The following is a 21,361-nucleotide window of genomic DNA, read 5'->3' on the forward strand; positions in this document are numbered from 1 at the left end:
ACTTACGCAGACATTGTTTGTTCTAAAAGCTTTAGTAGTTGTCGTGTTTTTGTGTTCAGTAGGGGGCGGCGGAAGGGCATGTACCTCATGCCACCCCTGGTCCCCCATAAATCCACTGCAGTTGTGCTAATTCAGTACAGCCAGCTGTGTTTAAATAATGTTTAAAGGCCAAACTTGCACATAGTAGAAACCACTGCATTTAAATGGAAAAGACAGGAAATGTCAGAGAGTTATAGCATGAGCCAACAGTATTCTAATAACCCAGATGGAAGGTTTTATGCTAGAAAATGAAGTGTTACTGTATACCCTAGTGAGTGGCCAGCGATGCAGCAGTAGTTTGCGATCGTGGAAAGCCATTTCCCTGTATTTTCCGTTTCATTTATTTGCCAAGAACATTTAGTAATACTTGGAAATCTTCTATTTAATTTTGAGTACAGAATAGTCATCTAGATTTTGAATTTTGAGTGTGGTTTATAAATCTGCCAGTAATAAGGACTTTCTCATTTTGAATTAGCTGGTCAGTCAGAATAACACATATTTGGTGGGGCATGCATTGATTTGTGTTTTACAATGACAGTAAGGAGATATGATTAGAGCAGGACAGAGAATATTGGAGGTTGTTTTTTTTTTCTTTTTGCAATGTAAAATGTAGGCGTGGCTTTCTTTACCGTCATTTGAAAGAATGTCTTCCTTGCACCCTAGAGTGATGACAAGCATGCGCTACTTGTCTGTGTTTTCACACATGCACACTTCAGCTCAACTGGAAAGCGTTGTCACAGAAGTTACCTCATATGTCATGATTTATTTGAGTGAACTGTTTTGATTAATCACAGTAGCTGCTGTCATATATTATGGTTTTCACTGAAAGGACAGGTCTGAACTTGTGTAAGTAGTAGGCCTGATATTAAGGGAAGTAGTTACTAATCCCTGTTGTTACTAGATGTCCATATTGCAATTGTTGTGGACTGACCATAAAAGTATACCTGATATGGGCAGGACCAGGGTTCAATCCAGATCGTAAGGACTGGGGACCATCACTGTCTTAAATAATAGCTCTGATGTTGCATGTAAATGATTAGGAGTGATCGCCTTGAGGCTGGACTGAAATTGCAAAAGACAATATACACTGAAAGACAGGTCTGAGACTGTGATCCTGACTGAAATGATGACGAGTCTGTGACTGATTCACTCTGAAATGACAGGTCTGAGACTGTGATCCTGACTGAAATGATGACGAGTCTGTGACTGATTCACTCTGAAACGACAGGTCTGAGACTGTGATCCTGACTGAAATGATGACGAGTCTGTGACTGATTCACTCTGAAAGGACAGGTCTGACACTATGGTTAAGGCTGGAGGACAGGTCTGAGACTGTAATTCACACTGAAAGGACTAGTCTGAGACTGATTCACCCTGATACTGTAAGACAGGTCTGAGACTGTGAGTCACACTGAAAGGATAAGTCTGAGACTGATTCACTCTGATAAGACAGGTCTGAGACTAATTCACACTGAAAGGACAGTTGTGAGATTGCTGTACACTTTATTGTCTCTGATGTTAAGCATAGCGTATCAGAATTTCTATTTTCTTTTCCTGAGCCAGATGGTAGATGAGCAACTGGCATTTATTAGGACCACTCTATTGGAATAATGCCAATTTTAATTTTTGTAAAAGCACTTAAACGTAAATAATATCTCCCCAGAGAGACTGTTCATTGTATCCACAGACAGCTTTCATATATTTGTCCTTTGGACTCTTCAAAAGAAATTTGGCTGCAGCAAACTACTCATTTAGCAGTATTTGTGTATAATATGCAAGCTTGGACAAAAAGTAATTACCATTGGGAGTAAAAGCTTTGTACACATGTAAACCACTGCACACTCAGCACTACCCATTCTCTAAGATTCATGATGATACTTTAAGAAAACTATAAATTATTTCCAGTTATCGCTTGGTCATCTGTTCCTTGGTGCTCATTAACTCAATTTGCTGATGTCAGATAGGCTGTTCATTGGGGTAGGATTAATTCACATTCAGACATGGAGGTCCAGCATGAGTCCAGCAGTCACTCAATCATAACTGCTAACGACACATCTGCTTACTTCTTTTGAACTATGACACAAACCATACCATTAAACTTTAGTATAACATAACTACAGTTGTAAACAGAAGTGACTTATGTCAGCTTTGAAATATTATGTATCTTTGACAAAGTAGTTACACTGTTGTATATTTTGCCCCACCTTAAAGTGACTGTAAAGGGGTTGAAAATAGTTTAAATAACCGTAAATTATCACAGGGAGATGTATCCGCTACACATTCACCAAATATCTATTCAAAGTAATGTCAATAACTGTAATGACACACATTTCCAGTCAGACATAAAATCTGTATTAAAGAAACCTAAAAATTGTATGGGCGTTGTCAGCCCCGCCCTGCCACCTCACCTCCCCCCTTAACTCTTCCCAATATTTACCACCTACAATGAACACACGTGGCTAGCGTAGCTATGTCTGTCTATCAAGAATGGCAGAGGGCTTCATGGCTGCGAGTGCAATTGGGCAAATACTGTTATATATGAGAAGAGGAGCATCAACTGGCTAAACTGGGAATAGCCCCAGCAACATGTTTCTGGAATTTGGCCAAGCCAGGAAGTCTCTGGTTATAACTTTTAACGCTGTACAGTTTCGTGAAATGGTCACTGCATAAGCAGGTGTTTGCAGTGATGTAGCCTATAGCAACCCTTTTCTTTTGAATTGCATCATTCTTAGGAAACATAAAAAATGACATCATAACATTAACCTTGACCTCATCCTCCTGTTTGCATTCAGTGAGAGTACATGAGGTAAATTTGGAATGCTTGCAATGCAAACTGAGGCTTGATAATGAAATGAAACAAATAACAAAATGAAAACTGTTTCTGTTTGGGTAATCCAACTAGCCTAGCTAGCCAGCCAGCTAGGTAGCACAACCATGAAGATATGGAGAAGGTGGGAGAAAGAGCTGGTTGGAGAAGGAAGGAGACTGGGAGAGGGATAAGGTTTATAGAGGGATTAAGTAGAGGGGAAATAGCTAAAAAGCTACAGCTAACTATTATAAATCCCTGTTAAGTGGACAGCAGTTCTCTGTGGCAGAGTGTTTTGCTTAGACTCAAAGAGGGGCAGAATACATTTATTTGCCTCAAACTATGAGAGGAGATATACAATGAGACTAAAAGATTTATTGCCAATTACGTCAGGTCCTTCATCATATCATGAAAGACCTGGACCCATTAGCTCAGAGCCTGGTAAGACATTGACCTCCACTGATTTAATCCCCAAATAGAAATAGTCCAAAACGTTTTGGACTGATATAAGCAGGTATCTCAGCGCAACGTCCTTAGGTCCTGGTTTTGTGACCTGCAAGAACTCCTGAATGCTCTGACTGTTTTCCACTCTGAAAGAAACTATCTATTTTATTTTTTAAATTTGTGATGCTGTCACGGATGTTCTGCCCCTTTGTGTCACCTTCATAATTTTGCTGATGGAGACCCAGGAGGAAGTGCAAACAGGACAGGCCGCTAGTGCTGTCCTGTCAGGAAGAGACGGACACAATCAAGTTATACCCTTTGGCTGGGCCAATTACACCAGGAGGGTTCTGACATTAGGTTAAAGTCCCAACCCAGGAGGTAGTAGTTGTACTGTAGGGAGTACTGCATTGGCCGGCATCCCATGGTGCCCAAACAGGAGAACTCAGCACTGGTAGTAACTGACTGGGCTGGAAAAGGCCACGTTCTCCCTGTCGGCCTGGGAAAGTGGGATCTCCTAATAACCTTTAGTTAGATCTGAGGTGGTGATGTAGCATTACTCACTCAGCCACTTGATCTGCTTGTCCACGTGGGTTATAGGGTGAGACTACATTGAGCTTCTTGAAGTCGTTACAAAGCTGCAGGAAAGCATCAGGTTTGGGTACCATCATGATGAGGCTGGACTAGGGGCAAGAGGCCTCTTTGATGGCTCCTAGGGTTTCATCTGCTCAGTCTTCTTCACAGGTTGTGTGCTGCACCTCTAAAACACAGTAGGGCCACAACTCTGGGAGGATTGTGGATGCAGTGTTCTTCCATGGAGATCCATACTCTCTCTGTCTCTTCGTCTGCACCGATGAACAATGCAGCATTGGGACCCTGTTCAAACTTTGATACTTTTTTATCTACTGCAGTTTCTGTTCAGACTGGCGTGTGTGTTCACAGGCTAAGTCATTGTAGTGAATGAGTCTGGGTGGCCCATTATAAACACGCTGCTGTGTCTCTTCCACTCCCTCAATGCCACGTCCTCGACTGAACTCCCGTGTGGACACTGCTGTTCCTCCCAGGTGTCCTTTGCGAGGTTCAGCAGGCCGTGGGGTGGGAAGCTGTACAGGAATCCAAATGGAGCGAAGCCTGTGGAAGCCTGGGGTGTCTCCCCGAGCGTGAACAAGATGTTGGGGAGGAGCTGATGCCAGCCACACCTGTCAGCAGTGATTACATTCCACTTGAGTGTCTGGTTAAATAACTAACCCTGCTCTCATTTTTTTTTGGGTTGGTAATGAAGTGTGCCATTCTTTAATCCGCAGCAGGTGACATATGTCTGTTCAGACCTTTGAAATAAAATGGGTGTCCTGTTCAGTCAGAATTGCTTTTGGAAATACCCACACAGTTAACCAGTTGCACCAGCTTATTGACAATGGCTTTGAATATGGTGGTGTACAGAAGAACTTGTAACAAAATCCACAATGACAAGGAAGTATTGCTAGCCTCTGGTGGAACATGGAGGTGGGCCACTACAGGTGGATGCACCAATCGGTGTGTAATTTCATATTGTCCCCTTCTGGCGTCTTAGTGAGGTGCACATGTGCTAAGTCTGCAGGGGATGGGTGAGGTGTTTTGGAGGTCTGGCTATGGGCAGCACCAGTCAGGCAGCTGACCTGGTCATCGACCAGCTGGTACACAGAATGTTGGCTGAAAGTGGACTCCGCCATACCTCACAGAAGTATTCTCTCTTTTCCCCTGCAACACAAAAGCTGAAGGTAAAAAATAAAATACACTGTAAGTCCAGGCTCCTTATCCAAATACTGGTATATGCCTGTACCTGCCCACATTCTCCACCATGCTGTCTTGGATGTTATAATGGAGATGTGGCAATAGAAAGTAAGAAATAATGTTAGCTGCACTGGTGTATTCATTAATAGATCAAATATAAGAAAAATAAAGAGTAGGGCTCATTGGGGCAGATGCTTGGTTGTGGCTGGAAACAAGTGTTCAGGTGTGTTGGGGGATATTCCTCCTGGGATTGTCTCTGAAAAGAGGTAAAGCAGTCTGTGCCTCTGAAGGGTAGAGTCAAAAATAACCTTCAATAGTTCTCTATTAGACTCTATGGTGACTGGCTATGTCCAGATTGGCTGCAGCTTGCGGTGGATGTCGGTAAGGGCTGGTTCCCAATGATTGAACGATCATGCCAATCATTGAGGCGCAGTCTGGATTGAGATGCTCTGGGCCATGGCTGCTGTCCGTGGTGCTGATGTGTTGTGAAGTGGGAGTGGTGACAGGAGAAAGGAAAGCGAGGGGGTGGGGCAGGTGCTCCCCACATCACACAGTATAATGTGTTATCAATAGGCCTATGTGTTTGTCGATAAATGTATTTGATGATGATGCTCATGTTTGCATATTGGGGCCTTGTGCTTGGCCCCATTAATTATTATTATTATTATTGACAACAGCAAACATAGTAGTAAATAACAATACTGATTTATGTTATTTACCTCATGTATGTATGTGGCGTAGAGGCCTTCACAAACTGCGGTGTAGCTGCACTAATTAATGCCATACTAGTTAATTCCAGCGCATGCAGCATGGTGATTGAAGTGCAGCCATGGTCCTTAGGGACCCCCCACTGGGCTACTTCTCCTCTTCCTGCCCAATGGCTCTTGGGTTGTGTGTGTGTGGCAGGGAATTGGGGAAAGGGGGGGGGGGGGGGGGCAGAGAAGAGGCATGTCCCACTTTCCACTCAGAGTTCTGAGTGTTAAAACTGCTCCCTGTCCTGGATCGCTAGTGAGGAGCAAAGTGTCTAATAATACCACTTCCCTAGCGCTAATCAGAATATTCATTAGCATGTTTATGAGTAGTCTGGGCATCTTACGCTTTCCATGCGGTTTGCTGGTATTTTGGTGTCAGTTGGGGCGGTGAAAACTGGGCCGAGTGTCCTAAGTGGGGCAGTTGCTTTAATGTGTCCCCTCGTGTCCCTCGCCAGAGGGACAGTCAGCGAGTGATGCGTAGGAGTGCAGTTCTGGCTAAGGGAGGACCGCAGATATATAAATCCCAGACATTTGGCACAGCGTAGTCTTTGCAGACCCTGACGTACGCCGATCCACCTCCACAGATGTTCGGGGAAGGCTGGCTGTGCTACATATCGCGCCCGGGCTCTCTGGGAGGAACCATGGTGAGATATTCCAAATATTTACATCCAGGGCGTGGCTGACATCCAGCCGCAAGAGCGGCCTCTGTCTCCATTAGGTTATTTAAGAGTCCATTTTTAAAAATTTGTTCAAAAATTTGTAGGAAAATCGGACTCGTATAGCCTATTGTTTGGTGCTCTCCTTATTAGTTTACGTTAAAATTTAACATTTATATTTCATTTGGAGATTCCAAGAGATTATACTATTGCTCATTGATGTACTGTAAATATCAAAATGGACCCCTTTTTATAGCACCCTATAGTGTGTTCAGCCGTGATGGCTATATAACATGCCTTGCCTTGTAATGGCTGTGCCAAAGCTCTATTCAGTGCTGGATAGAGGGGTTTCATGACAGTATTAAGCTGCAGGGTCACACAACAACTGTTGCTGAAGAAACTTAGATCTCAAAATTATTATATTCAAATAGTGAGAACAAGGGCAAGAGTCACATGGTGCGTCCAAAGACCGTGAAAGGGATTTCATTGTTTTTACTTTAAATTCAATCAGGTTCTTCCATTATTCGGAATGCTTATAGTTTTTGCAAGGATAAATTGCAGAGCGATAGAAAATCGTGTGCACAATAAACTGGTCTGTGTGGCATTGGGAGTGTTGGGCATGTGTTGTAAGCTGTGTGATCGTACTGCCCAGAGCGAAACCTGCACTCCTGGCACCTCACGCACATGTGGGAGAGGTTTCATCAAATGGTCTTACTGGAAGGGTTTCAGGAATACACTGCTGTCGTGGCAAAGTCCAATGCTTATTTAAAAATGTTTTTAACCTGTGGGGTTACCGCAGCAGCCTGTGGTTGCATTCTGAAATAATCCTCATCAGCATATTTTTTTAATGCTGGTATAATTATGTAAATCAGAAAGAAAATATTATCCAAAGGAAGGCTTATTCTTCTTATAAATGAGTATTAGCCACGCTGCAAAATGAATGAGACTTTTTTGACTGCAAATGGAGACCGAAAAGAAGTGAATGAAAATCTTGATGAATATAATGTTTTTTTAAGTCTTCATTCATTTTTTCCATCCATTCAGAATTCAGTGATTCAGTTGCTCCCGTTGTCTCTGAGCATACTTGTGGTATTTGCTGTCTGTGATGCTTGTTCTGTTCGGCTAACATTTTTGCAGCAGTGGGTGGCTGTTAATGCCATGCATGAACCACAGCAGGTGCGTGGGAAATCAATCGTTTGTTTGTGGCAATGGGGACAAATGATCTCATTGAAGAGAAAGTGAGAAATTATGATCTTTCCACACTGCCTAATGGAGCAGAAATGCCTCTGGAAGAGGAGATTCTCTCTTTATATGACAGTTAGCAAACCATTTATAAAGGTCATTTATCAGGGACCAATTATTCCTGATTATTCCATAGCAAATACAGGTATGCATATGTGGTGTGCTATGGATAAGCATCTTTTCTTAGTATGAAAAAGAAAAAGAAAAAAAAACAGTTGTCCAACATTACAATTGAACCGCAACAATACTAACCTGCAACAATACTAAAACATGGTTGTTGAGCCTCCTGATCCCAGAGTTCCTATTGCTGTGTGTAAGCCCAGTCAGAATTTGAACTCTGAGGTAATTAAATTTTTAATGGGCTATTTCTCTCAGCTGTTTCTTTTCAAAGCTAGCTCTCTGCATTGTTTTATTCTCTGACTCACCCATATGCAGTACAACTTTGCCGTGTGCAACCTTCATGCTCTCTTTGCTTTCAAGACATCTACAGCTGGATACCACACACACATTATCCTCTTCACTATCCTCTTCACTACCAGTCCACCTAAAACCTCTGTGCACAACCATCCTAACTCTGCTACCTGCTCTCTTTCTTTACTGCCAAGGTGTAGAGGTCAGGGTCAGCTCTCTTGAAGAGGTAATTCGTACTGTGTGGTGACTTCCACAGGACCCCGGTGTACCACATGTCCCGCTGTATAGGTCTATTGGCTGCCTTGGAATTATTGGTCAAGTATATGATGACCGTACAGCTAAAAATGGTACTTGTTCTGCCTGTCTGAGAAATTTGGGGCATGTATCTTAAAATTCCAAATTATAGTAAAAGTGTACCCTTTCTGCAAAGGTACTGGCTAACTTGACCACTAGATGAAAGGAAGAAAGGATGAAAGGCTATAGATGCTAGGCTAAATGCAGTACCCAATGCAAATGTTTTAAGTTAATTATTAGTATGCTATTAATAAAAATACCTGGATAAACAAATTTCTAAAGCTGACCAAATTTAGTAAACACCTTCACATCCATAAATTACAATAGTTTTGTCTATAAAAAATTGTTTTAATATGTTTTTAATGAATAATTCGAATTTATTCGCATGCACTAATATAGGTTTTTTCCACTATTGCTGAGGTTGTTAGACAGTGTTTTTTGTGCACTGAAATAAGCAATGACCATTTAAAAAAATGTAAAAAGCCATGCCTTTTATGTCAGAAAGTTGAATTCCCTGCTCTCTAATGAGTTGTGAACGGGCACTGGTGTCGGTGGATCAATGGTTCTTGAGAGCAGGCATGGCTGTCCCAGTGGCACCAACCGGAATGGGGTAGAAAATCTGCAGGTTCTAAATGTTGTAAATGTTGTACTATATTATCAGTGGACAGACTAATTTACCATAAAGAAGTGTATAATTGAAGGCATAACTTGAGTTTTCAAATGAAAAATTTGTTTAGCTGCTGTAGTATGTCACAGTTATTGCTCTGAACAGCTGTTGAGAACAAGGTATTTTCCCAGGTTGTGTAAAAAGGCCGGATCTTTGGTACAGTAGTTGGAGCTGTAGGTGGAGTTCGGTGAAATCACTGCTCTGTGCAGCTCATTAAGATCCAAGCTATCTTTATGGTTTGATCTATGTCTTTTGTTGAATCGAGCTTTTATTTCTTGCATCAGTAATTTAATGCTCTGTTCCGCCCTCCCTGTACATCCTCAGAACAGAGCTCTGCCTTTATTTGACTTATCGCTTTAGCGCTAAGGCTTAATTTACGCGTGCTGCAGCAATCTGCGCTTTTAATAACGAGATGTTCCAGAGTGCGAGCAGTGCGTATTCCTCACCGTGCGTTCACCGCTCAGAAAGAAAAAGTGTGAATGGGCTTCAAGGATATGAAAAAGTGTGTGCTGCACTGAAGTCTGAGATACCCCGAGGAGCATATTACAGGCTCAGACAGAGACCTCTGTGATCTTCTGTGCCTTGAAGGATATATTACAGGCTCAGACAGAGGCCTCCGTGGATCAGGAAGTGAGCCAAAGGCTGCGAGGCAGACGCGTCACCGGCTCAGGCTTCTGACCTCATTTGACCACGGAAGGCTAAGCTGCCGCACGGCAGCGCCGCGTTTCCAGTGTCCGGATGTCCAGGGAAGCTCTGTTCCTTTGTTTACCGTTCTTTATATCTCCTCGTAATTTTCCTTGTCAGTTGAGGTTCCCCAAAGTGCGTCCTGGCTGTAGTTTTCCCCCACGAGTCAACGTTTCCCTTTTACCTCGCTGCTAGATTTGTGTGCATCTGATCCCTTTGAGCAGACGTTATTGAATGTGCTTGAGATTACGGAGCAGGACCAAGGCTGGAGGTTAGCAACGGAGCAGTGTCGTTTCCTCCTGCAGTTTCGCCCAGTATAGCACTGCTCACGGCAAGATGGAGTCATCTTAAAGCATCATGATGTTTGCCCCAGAGTTGAATCTCAAGATACTTGATGTTATTTCTGCCATTAAAAAATGATATGTTTCCTGGTAAAAGTAAATGGCCAACAGCCTACTTCTGCTTGTTGTTGCTTAAAAACACAGGTCAGGAGTTCAGTGAATTCAGTAGTGCCGATTACAGGCCAGCATTTGCTACAGAGATGACAATTAAGAGAAAATGTCGTCTGAGGACATACATGCACAGAGCAAAACCTGTTCAAGTATGTACGAGGTGACACCTTCCTAGCAAGCTGTCACCTCTACCCCTTAAGCTATGAATAAGACTTGGTGAAGGTTTCTGTTCCTTATAAAACATGTCGAGGAGTGTGTTTGAGGACTACTTGGGCTCTGTGCCGTACAGTGTTATGTCACACTAGGGATTACAAAGATTAGCGTGGCACACTTATTATGTAATTGAAATAAATGCCGTTAGAAAAGATGAAAATTCCTGTGTTGAGCCAACAGTTTGGGCAGTACACATTGCTAATGTTAATAGTTTTTGAGTGTCTGTCATTTTGCCTGTTTTCATCGCGTGAGTGTCAGTGATTGACCCTACCTGTAGGAGGAATTCTTGTTATGAGGCTGTTTCAATCTGAGAGAGTCATAAATCAATTACACTTGAAAGCCGCTCAGTAGAGCGAGTGTTCTCTTCACTGCTGCAGATTTATTGGGAAAGAAAGTCAAAATCTTTCACTCACTGATGTGTTTTCATTCTCTGGAGCTATACCTGCTGTATAATTGTAGCTTAAGAAAATCCCTCTATGCTTCAGTGTAGAATCCAGTACCTCTCAGCAGAAATTGAAAGACTAATTCTGGTTTAACAGGCACTTCAGGAAGCAAAATGTTACATACACTGAACAACATTAACATTCTTTAACAGTGTTAACATTGTTCTCTGTTTTTGTTGATTTTGTCTTTTGTTCTTTATTTCATTCGATGTCGATAACAGCAATTCTGGGATAAATGCAAGGTTATTGCAATAACTGCTAGGTGGCGGGACTGTTGGCTTTTTTTGTATTTATAAAACTGATCTTGAGAAACCCCCAAAAAGGTACATTTTGGAAAGAAAAATGGGAAAACATTTTAAATATTACATAAAGTGGTGAAGCAATTGCTGAAATGTGTTTATCAATGATGGTGGCTAGACTGTACAGGCGCCTGACAACTTATTCTCTGTTGAACACCATCTTTATCCAGCAACCTTAAGCTCTGGAAGGCACTAACCTTCCCCCTGTTCCTTATGACTCTAGAGTAATAGGTGATTGTTTGGGGGATCAGACCAAATGCCATGTTTATCCTCTGGCCTTTACTTAACTAATATTACTATATTAACTTGACTTTTAGGGCTTTATGTGAAATTTATTTAGGACTATTGTTTCTCTAAATACTTAACAGTGTATAAAAGGCCATGGCATGTCTAATCATTGCTCTCATAAGCTTTGGTTGAATGTTCACAACTGTGTGCTATAAGATTGTTAACGGAATGGGGTGCCATTACTTTACTGTGACTATGTAGTGCAATATATATGTTATTGTTTTCTCCGTCTTTTTTAAATACTGTATTTCCAGTTTACCATTTCAGAACGGAGTTAGTAGCTGGAGCATTATATCTATGTTTAAATGGTTGTGCATATAATCATCCTAGTCCCACTGAAATGGATAAAATTCAATTTCCTCTGTGTTCTTGCTAAACTAAGAGGCTCAAGGTTATTGGCTAGACAGAGAGTGACAGAGATGGGAGACATAATTTGGCACAAAAGGAAAGTTACCTTTGTCTTGCAGAATTTGTGGTGATTTTGTGTCACGGAGAAAAGTGAAATTTCAATGCACGTAATCAGAATATGACCATAACCAGAACAAGGATCTTTATTTGGAATATGGTGTGCATGTAAATGTAATCAGTATCTTGAAGGTAAAATGCTGATGCTTTTATTCCATATCTTCTATACAGTATGCCATCTGGGGCCTTTTCCCTGGTGTGCTGTTTAGCTGTAAGAGAACGGACAGAATAATTTAATTTGCAAGCTGGAAGCCTGGTAGTGTGCTTTGTCACTCGATGCAGTTTTATCTTTCAGTGTCCCTCCCTCTAATCTTTCTCAATCCCCAATAGACTTGATGGTGCAGTACAATGCAGTCACACTGCTGCAGGCCTTACTTGTAAAGGTACCTTGCAGGAAGTTTTCAAACAAAAACAATAAAACCAGGCCACTTTTAAACTTTACCTTAGCTGATGTGTACAAATTAAAATGTTCAGTGTTAATTCAATGAATGAACACTTTTAGTGTTGAATTAACTCTGGACATTTTACAATGTACAGTTTGCGCATGACTGAGCAAACTGTACTATTTGGTGTGTTATTAGAAGGCCAATATGTCAGTGTAATGTATTTTTTAAAGCAGAAAAAGTGCCTCAGTTGCCCTGGAAAGAATGCCACTGCCCTTTTTCATAGCCCAGAAACTAAGCGTGGACCGGAGATAGCAACTGCGGGAAACTGCCCATTTTTTAAATTCAGTTTTGACTTTGAATAATTGAAAACCATCCGTGGAATCGTCTCCTTTGACTCATAAATTATTCATGCCGTTTGAAAGTGGATTTAGTTTAATTTGGGCTATTCACACTACATCCCCCCTGTGGACAAGCGAGCGGAAGACCTAGTTATTTTTCCCCTGGATTTTCCAGGATTAGAATGCTATTATCTGGGAGAGCCGGACCCAGTTCAGTTTCAGCATTGCTCCTGTAAATTGATTAAAGCCGCACAGAGACGGAGGTGGAGACAGGCAGGAGTCTGTCTCTGGACTGGTCTGCGGCAGCCGGCGAGAGCCGTGTGGGGCCGACGCGGGGCTGGCATGTTGCCGACACGGGGCCGGCATGTTGCCGACACGGGGCCGGCGTGGGTAATTAAGGGCTGGTGTAGAACTGCCCGTGGTGCCAGTGTGGGGAGTGTGGGGCTGTCATGGGGACGGTGTGAACTCCACGTGGGATCACCAGAGCTCATTCTAACACGTCATCAGCCCTTAATTAAAGGTGATGTCAAATGACCTGCTCTATATACTAACCAATTGCTCATTTGATTATGCATACTGTTATCTTCTGGCATCTTCTGGAATTCATTGAATTGTCAGTGCTTCAGCCCTCTAGCTTGAGGACTTTTTCCAGACTGTCTTTAACAGATGCAGGCCTGAGGATTTCCACCATGGATTCAGGATACTGTAGATGCTCTGGAGATTGTTTGTTTGGACAATCTTCTGTTGGAGTTTGAATTGTATATTTTTAAGCATTAGTTTATGGTAGCATATCTGTCATCTCTCTGAAGACTGTTTTCGTTGCATTGCTAATTCACTTCTTATTTTCCAGGCACTGTTAGTTCCTAAGGAACTTACAATATTCAGTAATGGACCTCAGTTCACATACAAACAAATGACAGTCATTTTGAATTTCTAAATCGAACAGATGTGTGTTTCAAATGGAAATTTGGCATCCTTGTTTTGCTGTTTGATACATTTGTGAAAACAGCACTGTACTTTTCTACTTTGAAGGAGAACTTTACCTGCATTTCTTCTTTGCGTGTTGTACGTTGTCTATATTGTAGCATGAATGTAAGCGTATTTAAAATATGTTTTTGCAGATATTTTTATGAATTATTATAGCTAAAATGAATGAACAGATCTCTTTGCTACTTCCTGATTCAACTTAGTGGAACTACAAGCTCCCATTGTGTGATCTTTCTCTCCCGCCTGTAACAATGCAATGACCACACCATGCAGTTTTGGAAAATGATGCAACAGGAAAAATAACATAATGGATTACTGTTCTTATTGTGCAAAAACTGAATTAAATATTGATGTTTTCATTTCTATGTTAAACACCTAATATGGCAACCTTGTGCACTTGGCACCAGAAATTATACTGCTCCCTGGACTGGCAACAGAGAAGGTACAATTAGAACACCTGAAATCCATATTGAAATCCATATTTCTTTGATGGCCATTACTGTTGAGAGAACTTCTTTAAATTGGGAACAGTGAGCTGTATCCGTAATGTTTGGGACAAATACATATTTCTTCTTGATTTGGCTCTGTACTCCACAGTTTTTGATTTGTATTCAAACAATCAAACGCATTCTCAGCTTTTAGTAAAATTACTTTTTATACATTTTGGTTCTACCATGTCACTGCACTTTTCATGCATAGTCCCAGCTATCATTCTGGAGCTCACTGTATATAGATTAGACTGATGTTGAAATTATGAACATGTAAAAATGATGAAATTTTCCAGATGGCTAATGTACATCTAACACTACAGAAACGTAGAACTACATTACTGGCATTTGGCAGACACACTTATCCAGAGTGACCTACATTGAGAAGACAAGCACATAAATCGGGGTTAAGAGCTACAGTAACCCAAGAGGTGGGAGGTAGATACTGAGAAACCATAAATGTGAAATCCTAGGATTGTGGGATGACCTAGGATAATGTAACGGACACATTAATTATAAAGCAAACAGAAGAGCACAAGTTAATTAGTTGAACAAGCACTTACGCTGCATCATCTTCCAAATGGCTATCTTTATTCACCATTTCTGCATCAAGTATGGAGCCCCTTAATGAGAATGAGACGTGCCAGAAGTACAGTATGTCAGTGGCGACTTTGTAATCCCAAAGTGTTTGATTAAACAGCCGTACCATAGAGCAGGTTCAGAGGAAGGACCAGACACAGAGAAAGACAGTTTGTGCAAAGCTCGGGCCATTAGGCCGTGGGTATCGGGCTGACCAAATCAGGTGGTTTGTGTGTGACGTGACAGTCCCACCAAATGAAATTCCTCGCTGCCCAGGCGACGCTATGTCCAATTGCATGCTTCCTTGTTGGGCTACTGTGTGCAGCTGTCACTTGCATGGTCTGGGTCCGACACCAGACTGTGGAGCACATCCACACACTATTACGTCCTTCCATTATCTATACCTGCTTATTCCTAGTCACAGGAGGTGCTGGAGCATATCCCAGCATGCATTGGGTGAAACGCAGGACTGCACCCCAGACAGTTTGCCAGTTCATTGCAGGACAATCTATAACACATAGCTCAGGAGGTAAGACCGATTGTCTGGCAGTCGGAGGGTTGCCGGTTCAAACCCCGCCCTGGGCATGTCGAAGTGTCCTTGAGCAAGACACCTAACTCCTAACCCCTAACTGCTCTGGCGAATGAGAGGCATCAATTGTAAAGCGCTTTGGATAAAAGCGCTTTATAAATGCAGTCCATGCAGTCCATAACAGCACATTAAAAATATGACCCTCTTAGCAGCCCCCTTCCTTTCCTTTTCACTGTATCAGCCCAAGGGAAAAGGAAATAGAGAGTACTTACTGGTTTTAATACACGAGGATGGTGGATGTGAACACCAGGGTGCTGATGGGGAGAAACCAATGAAATCACCTTATGGAAGCCATTGTTTCACTGTCATGAGAGCTGGAAGCACTGCCAGCTAGGCTGTTGGTGGCACATATGCTCTGGAAAGCCTGAGGTTTGTCTGGGTGTGAGCTCCACTCCTGTTTCTAGGAGCTATGTTGTCAGACGTTCCTGACAGGGATACAGTGAACCAGGGAACCCCTCTTGTATTTGTAGCTTACTGTTGCTTTAAATGTGTAAAGTGCCCTCTTGAATTCTCTGCTTGTGTCAGCAGATAGAACATGTATGCATACAGAATGCTAACACACAGAACAGACCTATGTCACGCACAGTAAAACAGTAACACAATGCATATGAGCTAATCACTGGGCAGCTATATCTGCCTACATGTTAATTTCACTACAGTTTCCATTAGCAGGGCTTTGTGCCACTTCCCTTGTGGAAATGAGTACTGCGCCCATAACAAGTTTGTCAGCTTCGTTAAAACAATAGACCCAAGTGTTTTTACTGCTCAAAAGAACAGGAAAATACAAATGGAACAGTTGCTAATAGCCTACCCTGCATCTTGCCTACTAAAGACTATTTATATGCTAATGATATCTTGACCACATCATTTAGGGTTTTCTTCAGCCACGATACCCATTTTACAGATGAAAGGCCATTTAGAATCACCTGTTTTGGTGGGTAATTGTTTTAATAGTCTAATGGCAACATTGCCATTAGTCCAAAAGCTGTATTTGTGCAAAAAGATGACCATTGAAATCAAGCCAGAGAGCAGTAAAGCAGAGGGGAAGCCTTAAGGTATAGAACACAGACGATAAATTAAACACCCTTATACTACTTTATCTTTTTCAAGTACTCCCATACCATTACTGAATTCATGGACATTTTTGTCTTATAAGCATTTGAGTTATATTTCCACAAGGACAGTTTTCCTCCACAATTTCTGTGTCTCAGTAAAGTAAATAAACAAAAAAGAACACAATGCAAGCTCTTTTACTTTCATGCTAAAAACCTAATGGCTCTCCATGCACCCTTCATTTCTGATTCTAATGTCAAACTGTGGTGGTTGAATTGTGCTGAAGATTTCCATTTATATTGTAGAAGGGGCTGCAACTGGCTCTACAGTGAAAGTGTGGCAACTTTGACAGAATTTTAATTGGCTACTGTGGGTCTCTGTTAATCCTTAGACAACACTGACTCGTGAGATAATTATTGGTGTGATATGGTAGTGAGAGGTATAGCATGGAAGTCTTCTCCACATTTGTACATCTGTAACTTGAATTAGAGCAGGTGAGCGAGCTGTGTGTTTTAGATTGTTTGCCGACAGTTTTTTGTGTGTGTTTAGGGTGGTATCTTGTAAAGTATTAGGAAAATTATTTATAGTATTCCTGGTGTAGCATGTTAGTAAATATTAGTATTAGACAGGAGCCATCTTGATGTAGCACACAGACACACACACATACAGGGTAATGGAAGGCCTTTTTCCTGGTCGCTGGTGGTTCCGGTCTCCACAGTCCCCCATTGTAACTGTGCCTGGCAGAGGGCTGAGTCAACAGTTTGTGCAGTGGAGAAGCGGTGTGACTCAGCACCAGGTGCCCTTTGACCCAGTTCGCATTCTGTGCCCAACCCTCTGTGTCACGCTGGGCATGTGCCTGCAGGGCTCCCGCTGGGCACGCCCCACGTCCCTGGGCACAGCTGCCCGTCACCTTGGGCATTTCGTTATTTAAACGTACTATTATAATATTATTCAAGTCCACATTTGTAATCCATATTTCATAAGTGCAGCAGTGCATATACTGTATATTATACATTGTATTTAGGCATCGCCATTTATTAAGCATCACGTTATACTGGAATTTCTACTACAGTTGCAACCTTTCCAGTAGTCTGGCAAATGGCAGATGACGGAAAAATGCTGGCTTTATTTACAACTCAAGATTAGGGAGTTCTGCTTATCGCAAGGGGAAATCAGCTTGACGTTCTTTGATAGGGTAAAGACAATATGACCGGGGATAAGAAGGGGTAATGAATTCTTAATGAAGGAAAAGTATTTCCATTACGTCTCATCAGCGCTTCCAAAAATGCTTAATTGTGCATAGACTGGCCGGGACTTGGAATGAGGCCGGGTGTGATTTTCACCTGGTTCCTGCCCTGCCCTGCCCTGCCTCCGGTTGGAGAGCGGAGTGCAGAGCTGGCTCATGGCATGGTGCATGGCTACCGCCCCGTCAGCTCTGCATTATTAACATTCCCGTGGATCAGCTGTTTCAGTATTATGCGCCCATTTGCCAGACACAGGCAGCGAAGGTGGCCTTTAGCCTGGACCTTTGGTAGTCAGGGTGCTGTGGAGATTTAAGTCTGAAATAAAATGCCTGAAATGGAAAAACGGAGCCGTGTTACTGTGCATTTCAGTGTGATTAACAGATTTAACCCCTTAAGTTGCCCTGGCCCATTTTCGCACCTGAGTGGGTTTATTTGCAGTCATTCCATTTTTTAAGGTGCAATTCTCACTCAATTAGGTCACACAGTATTCCATTAGAAAGTGTTAAACCTCACAGTTCTATCTCTATGGTATAGTCAGTATCCTTATCATGGCGAGAATCCAGGGAACAAAATCCATTGTAACTTTTAGTCCTAAAAGCATGCTAACTAAGAAGCTAACTGCTAAGAAACATAGAACGTCCAGGCAGGCAGGCAGGGGTACAGCGAGCTAATTTAAGCACACGTATTCCATTAGTATATAGTTTACAAATATATATTATTTCTCTCCTCTAAAGACCCATAATATCATTTGGTTATCAAGTGTCCTTTTGGAGTCTCCAAATGGCCTTTTTGGAAATTCTAGACATCGGCTTTAGAAAGGCTTAGAAAAAACATTGCAGAATGCTTATTTCTGGTGGTATTGTCCTCAAATTTGAACCAGGATTTGTCCAGTGTTGTGCCTGTGACTCCATATTTGTTTCTAAGCCCACCAGTCACACCCACATCTGCAACCACTCAAAAAATAATAATTTAGGTGAGAAAAAGGCTTCCTCTGTGTTTGAGCTTCTGATACATTAGTAATATTCTGACCAATTCTGACTGTTGGAAAACAAACCCCCAAAGTTACCTTTCAGAAGAGACCAGGATTATGCCTGTAGTTAAAAAAGTAGTAACCATTTTATTTTGGGTATGCCATTTTCAGGCTTGTGTTTAAAAAGGGGGTGCTACAGAAGGGGTTAAGGGGCGTTTGTCTTTGAAAATGTAAACATTGTGTCCATTTTCAACGGTTTTTCTCTAGGGCTAAAATTTTTTGAAAGCTTGTTATGAATTTAATTCTGAGTCATTGAAACCTCATCTTGATACGTGCCTCCTTTCTTACTGTAATAAAATGCTGGCCATTTTAGAAGTGAAACCAATGACATGTGATGCCTTTCTGTTTTTGCTTCTTGCCCTTTGCCAGGCAGTAACATTTTTAAATAGGAAAACATTTTTGTGGGCACTGCAGTACTGGGCACAGAATGTGACATTGGCACCTCTGTATGTCTGCCTCTCTTCCATCTGGCAGCCTCCCCAACCCCTCCGCCATTCACCTGTCTCCCATATGGAAAATGACGTGGAAATAAGTGACCTTCCTTGTTCCATCTTAATCGTATCTGAGAAATGAAGGAATAGAAATCTCTTGATCCTGCAAAAACAAACGACTGAGTTACTGTGAAAACACAGCTGTGAGCCTGTCTCGCTACAGTCTGTGTAGTTCTAAGACCCACCTGGACATTTCAGGCTTCACTTTAAATAGACAAAATGGTGGGAAAAACCAGGGCAACGTTTAGCTATATTTTAATGTTGTTTTATCTCAAAACTGACCGAGCAAAATCTTTACAATTTTAACATTTCTTCCTCAGTCATGTATTGCCACAAAGCCATTTCAACATTGATGGAACTGACATTTGAGTGCTGACAGATTGTTGAGGTTGAGTGGGAGTGCCATTCGTTGCCCTAGTTCTGTCTGTGGTGTCTCGCTGGACTTTTATGTTTTAAGCTCTATTAAGCTCCCCAGATTGGACACGGAGGTTGTTGATTATTACGCACGTGACTCGCTTAAGTGCTTTCCTAGTCAGGCAGTTTAAGGTCAAAGAGGTGGTCTCTCGGCATGGCTTTACATCGAGGTGGGGTTGGTCAGCCTCGGTAAGATGAACCGGTTGGCGCTTCGTTCGTGATTTCTTTCTTAATTTTGGATCAGGGCTATCCCGTGACTGTGAAGGAGGGGTCTGATTGCAGCGGCTGCGACCAGGCTGACCGGCCTTAAACTTAGCGGCTCAAACCGAGCTGACCGCCTGCGATGGCTGCCAAGGCCTGTTTAACATCACGCGTAAGACCGCATCCTCCATAGGGGGGCCGTGGGCCCAGAGAGAGCCCCACTGGGGCTCCTGTGGAAAGCTGGCACATGCAGGGGACGTTCTGCGGAGCATCTGTGAAAATACAGGACTAGTGGCGAGGAGAGGGGAGGCCTGGTCTACAGCCCCTCAATTTAACCCAACAGCAGGAGTGCGTATTTCTGCAGTTTCCCTACACTGCCAAACTCAGAGCCTAATTAATGTTTACATATCCTTAACAGTGGCTGGGAACTGTGCCGGCACCACAGAGAGTGACAAAAGCAGCTCTAGGTGCAGTGCAGGGGTTTCTGGGTGGGTGGGGGGGGGGTGTTTTCTTCGTGGTCATCAGGTTTGTGCATAGCTGTTGCATTTCCAATACGTTTGAGTGAAACCAAGAAGGAAGTCTCATTTGAAGACTTTGAATATATTGGATTTCCCCTTAAGCACTGAAGACAAAACAGTGTGTGTTGCATCATACTTTGACTTCCCTCCTGAGGGCCAGTGGCGTTATCGGTTTTCTTGAACATACATCCTCGAATGAGGTGTACATTTCCATTTACCCCCCCCCCCTCCCGCTACTTAGTGCGGTCCCCATATCACAGTGTATGATTGCATGGGAGTGCTTCAGGACTGTATTCATAAAACCCTCATCATATGGTCTGTCTTTTGTCTAGGCCGGATTTCTGGTTTGTCTCAGCAAAACTTCTCAGTTTTTTGTGCACGCTTAGGAAAGTTACACTGTAAGTGTACCATCCCCCTTAGTTCCCCCCCTAGTTCCGCTCCTGATTACGAAAGTGTGTGTGTGTGTGTGTGTGTGTGTGTGTGTGTGTGTGTGTGTGGCAGGGAGAGAGTGTGTGTGCATGCTGTACTGCAGCGTGGCAGGGACCCTGGGTATTTTACCTCAGAATTACAGACTGTTTTTCTTAATTTATTTCTATGAAGTCTAGTGGAAATAAAAATACACTCTATGACTTATTCAGGAAAAATAGCATAAGAATCAAGTTTCCCTTTCTTACCAAATCAAAATAAGGTAGGAGGTTTTGGACTCTGTGGTTGACTGTGTTACTGCAAAGATGGTTTCCGAACGATTAAGGCTACAATAAAGCAAACTGAGGATCATCTCCAATGAGAAATGTGGTCTGTCTCTGTCAGTCTAGTTTTCCATAGAACAAAACCCACTGGCACAAGTTTGTCATGTGAGGATGAGATACCTTTAGAAGGATTTTATTTTGTCAGCAATAAAATGTCTTTTCATTTTCATACTTGCTGTTCCAAGAAGTCCATCAGAGGTTTTGGAGGGCTTAGCTCAGAATGGTGAAATGTTCTCAAATCCATCAAACCTGCATAGGAAAGAAGTTACGATGAAAATGTTTGGTATCAATCTTTAAGAAGGCTTGTATCTGTTTGCAAAATAACAAAATGGTCCAGGATTCCTGGAGATGAGAATTGCTTCATCTTGGGCT

General features: G+C 42.3%; 1 protein-coding gene across 4 annotated transcripts in view; it reads left to right on the forward strand.

Annotated features, from left to right (window-relative positions):
* The window catches only part of LOC118230489 (nuclear factor 1 C-type-like), a 92,880-nt gene that overhangs the window by 7,750 nt on the left and 63,769 nt on the right, over positions 1 to 21,361 (forward strand). The window contains exon 1 of one of the 4 annotated variants that reach the window (XM_035423578.1): positions 6,319 to 6,452. The exons of 2 other annotated variants lie outside the window; for them this stretch is intronic. In XM_035423578.1, coding sequence (XP_035279469.1) covers positions 6,393 to 6,452 — 60 coding nt within the window. In that variant the 5' untranslated portion in view covers positions 6,319 to 6,392. Of the gene's footprint in view, positions 1 to 6,318; positions 6,453 to 21,361 lie in introns of those variants that run through there. One more of the 4 variants, XM_035423575.1, reaches the window with a different exon arrangement.

The sequence above is a fragment of the Anguilla anguilla genome, chromosome 6, assembly GCF_013347855.1.
Source record: "Anguilla anguilla isolate fAngAng1 chromosome 6, fAngAng1.pri, whole genome shotgun sequence".
NCBI lineage: Eukaryota > Metazoa > Chordata > Actinopteri > Anguilliformes > Anguillidae > Anguilla > Anguilla anguilla.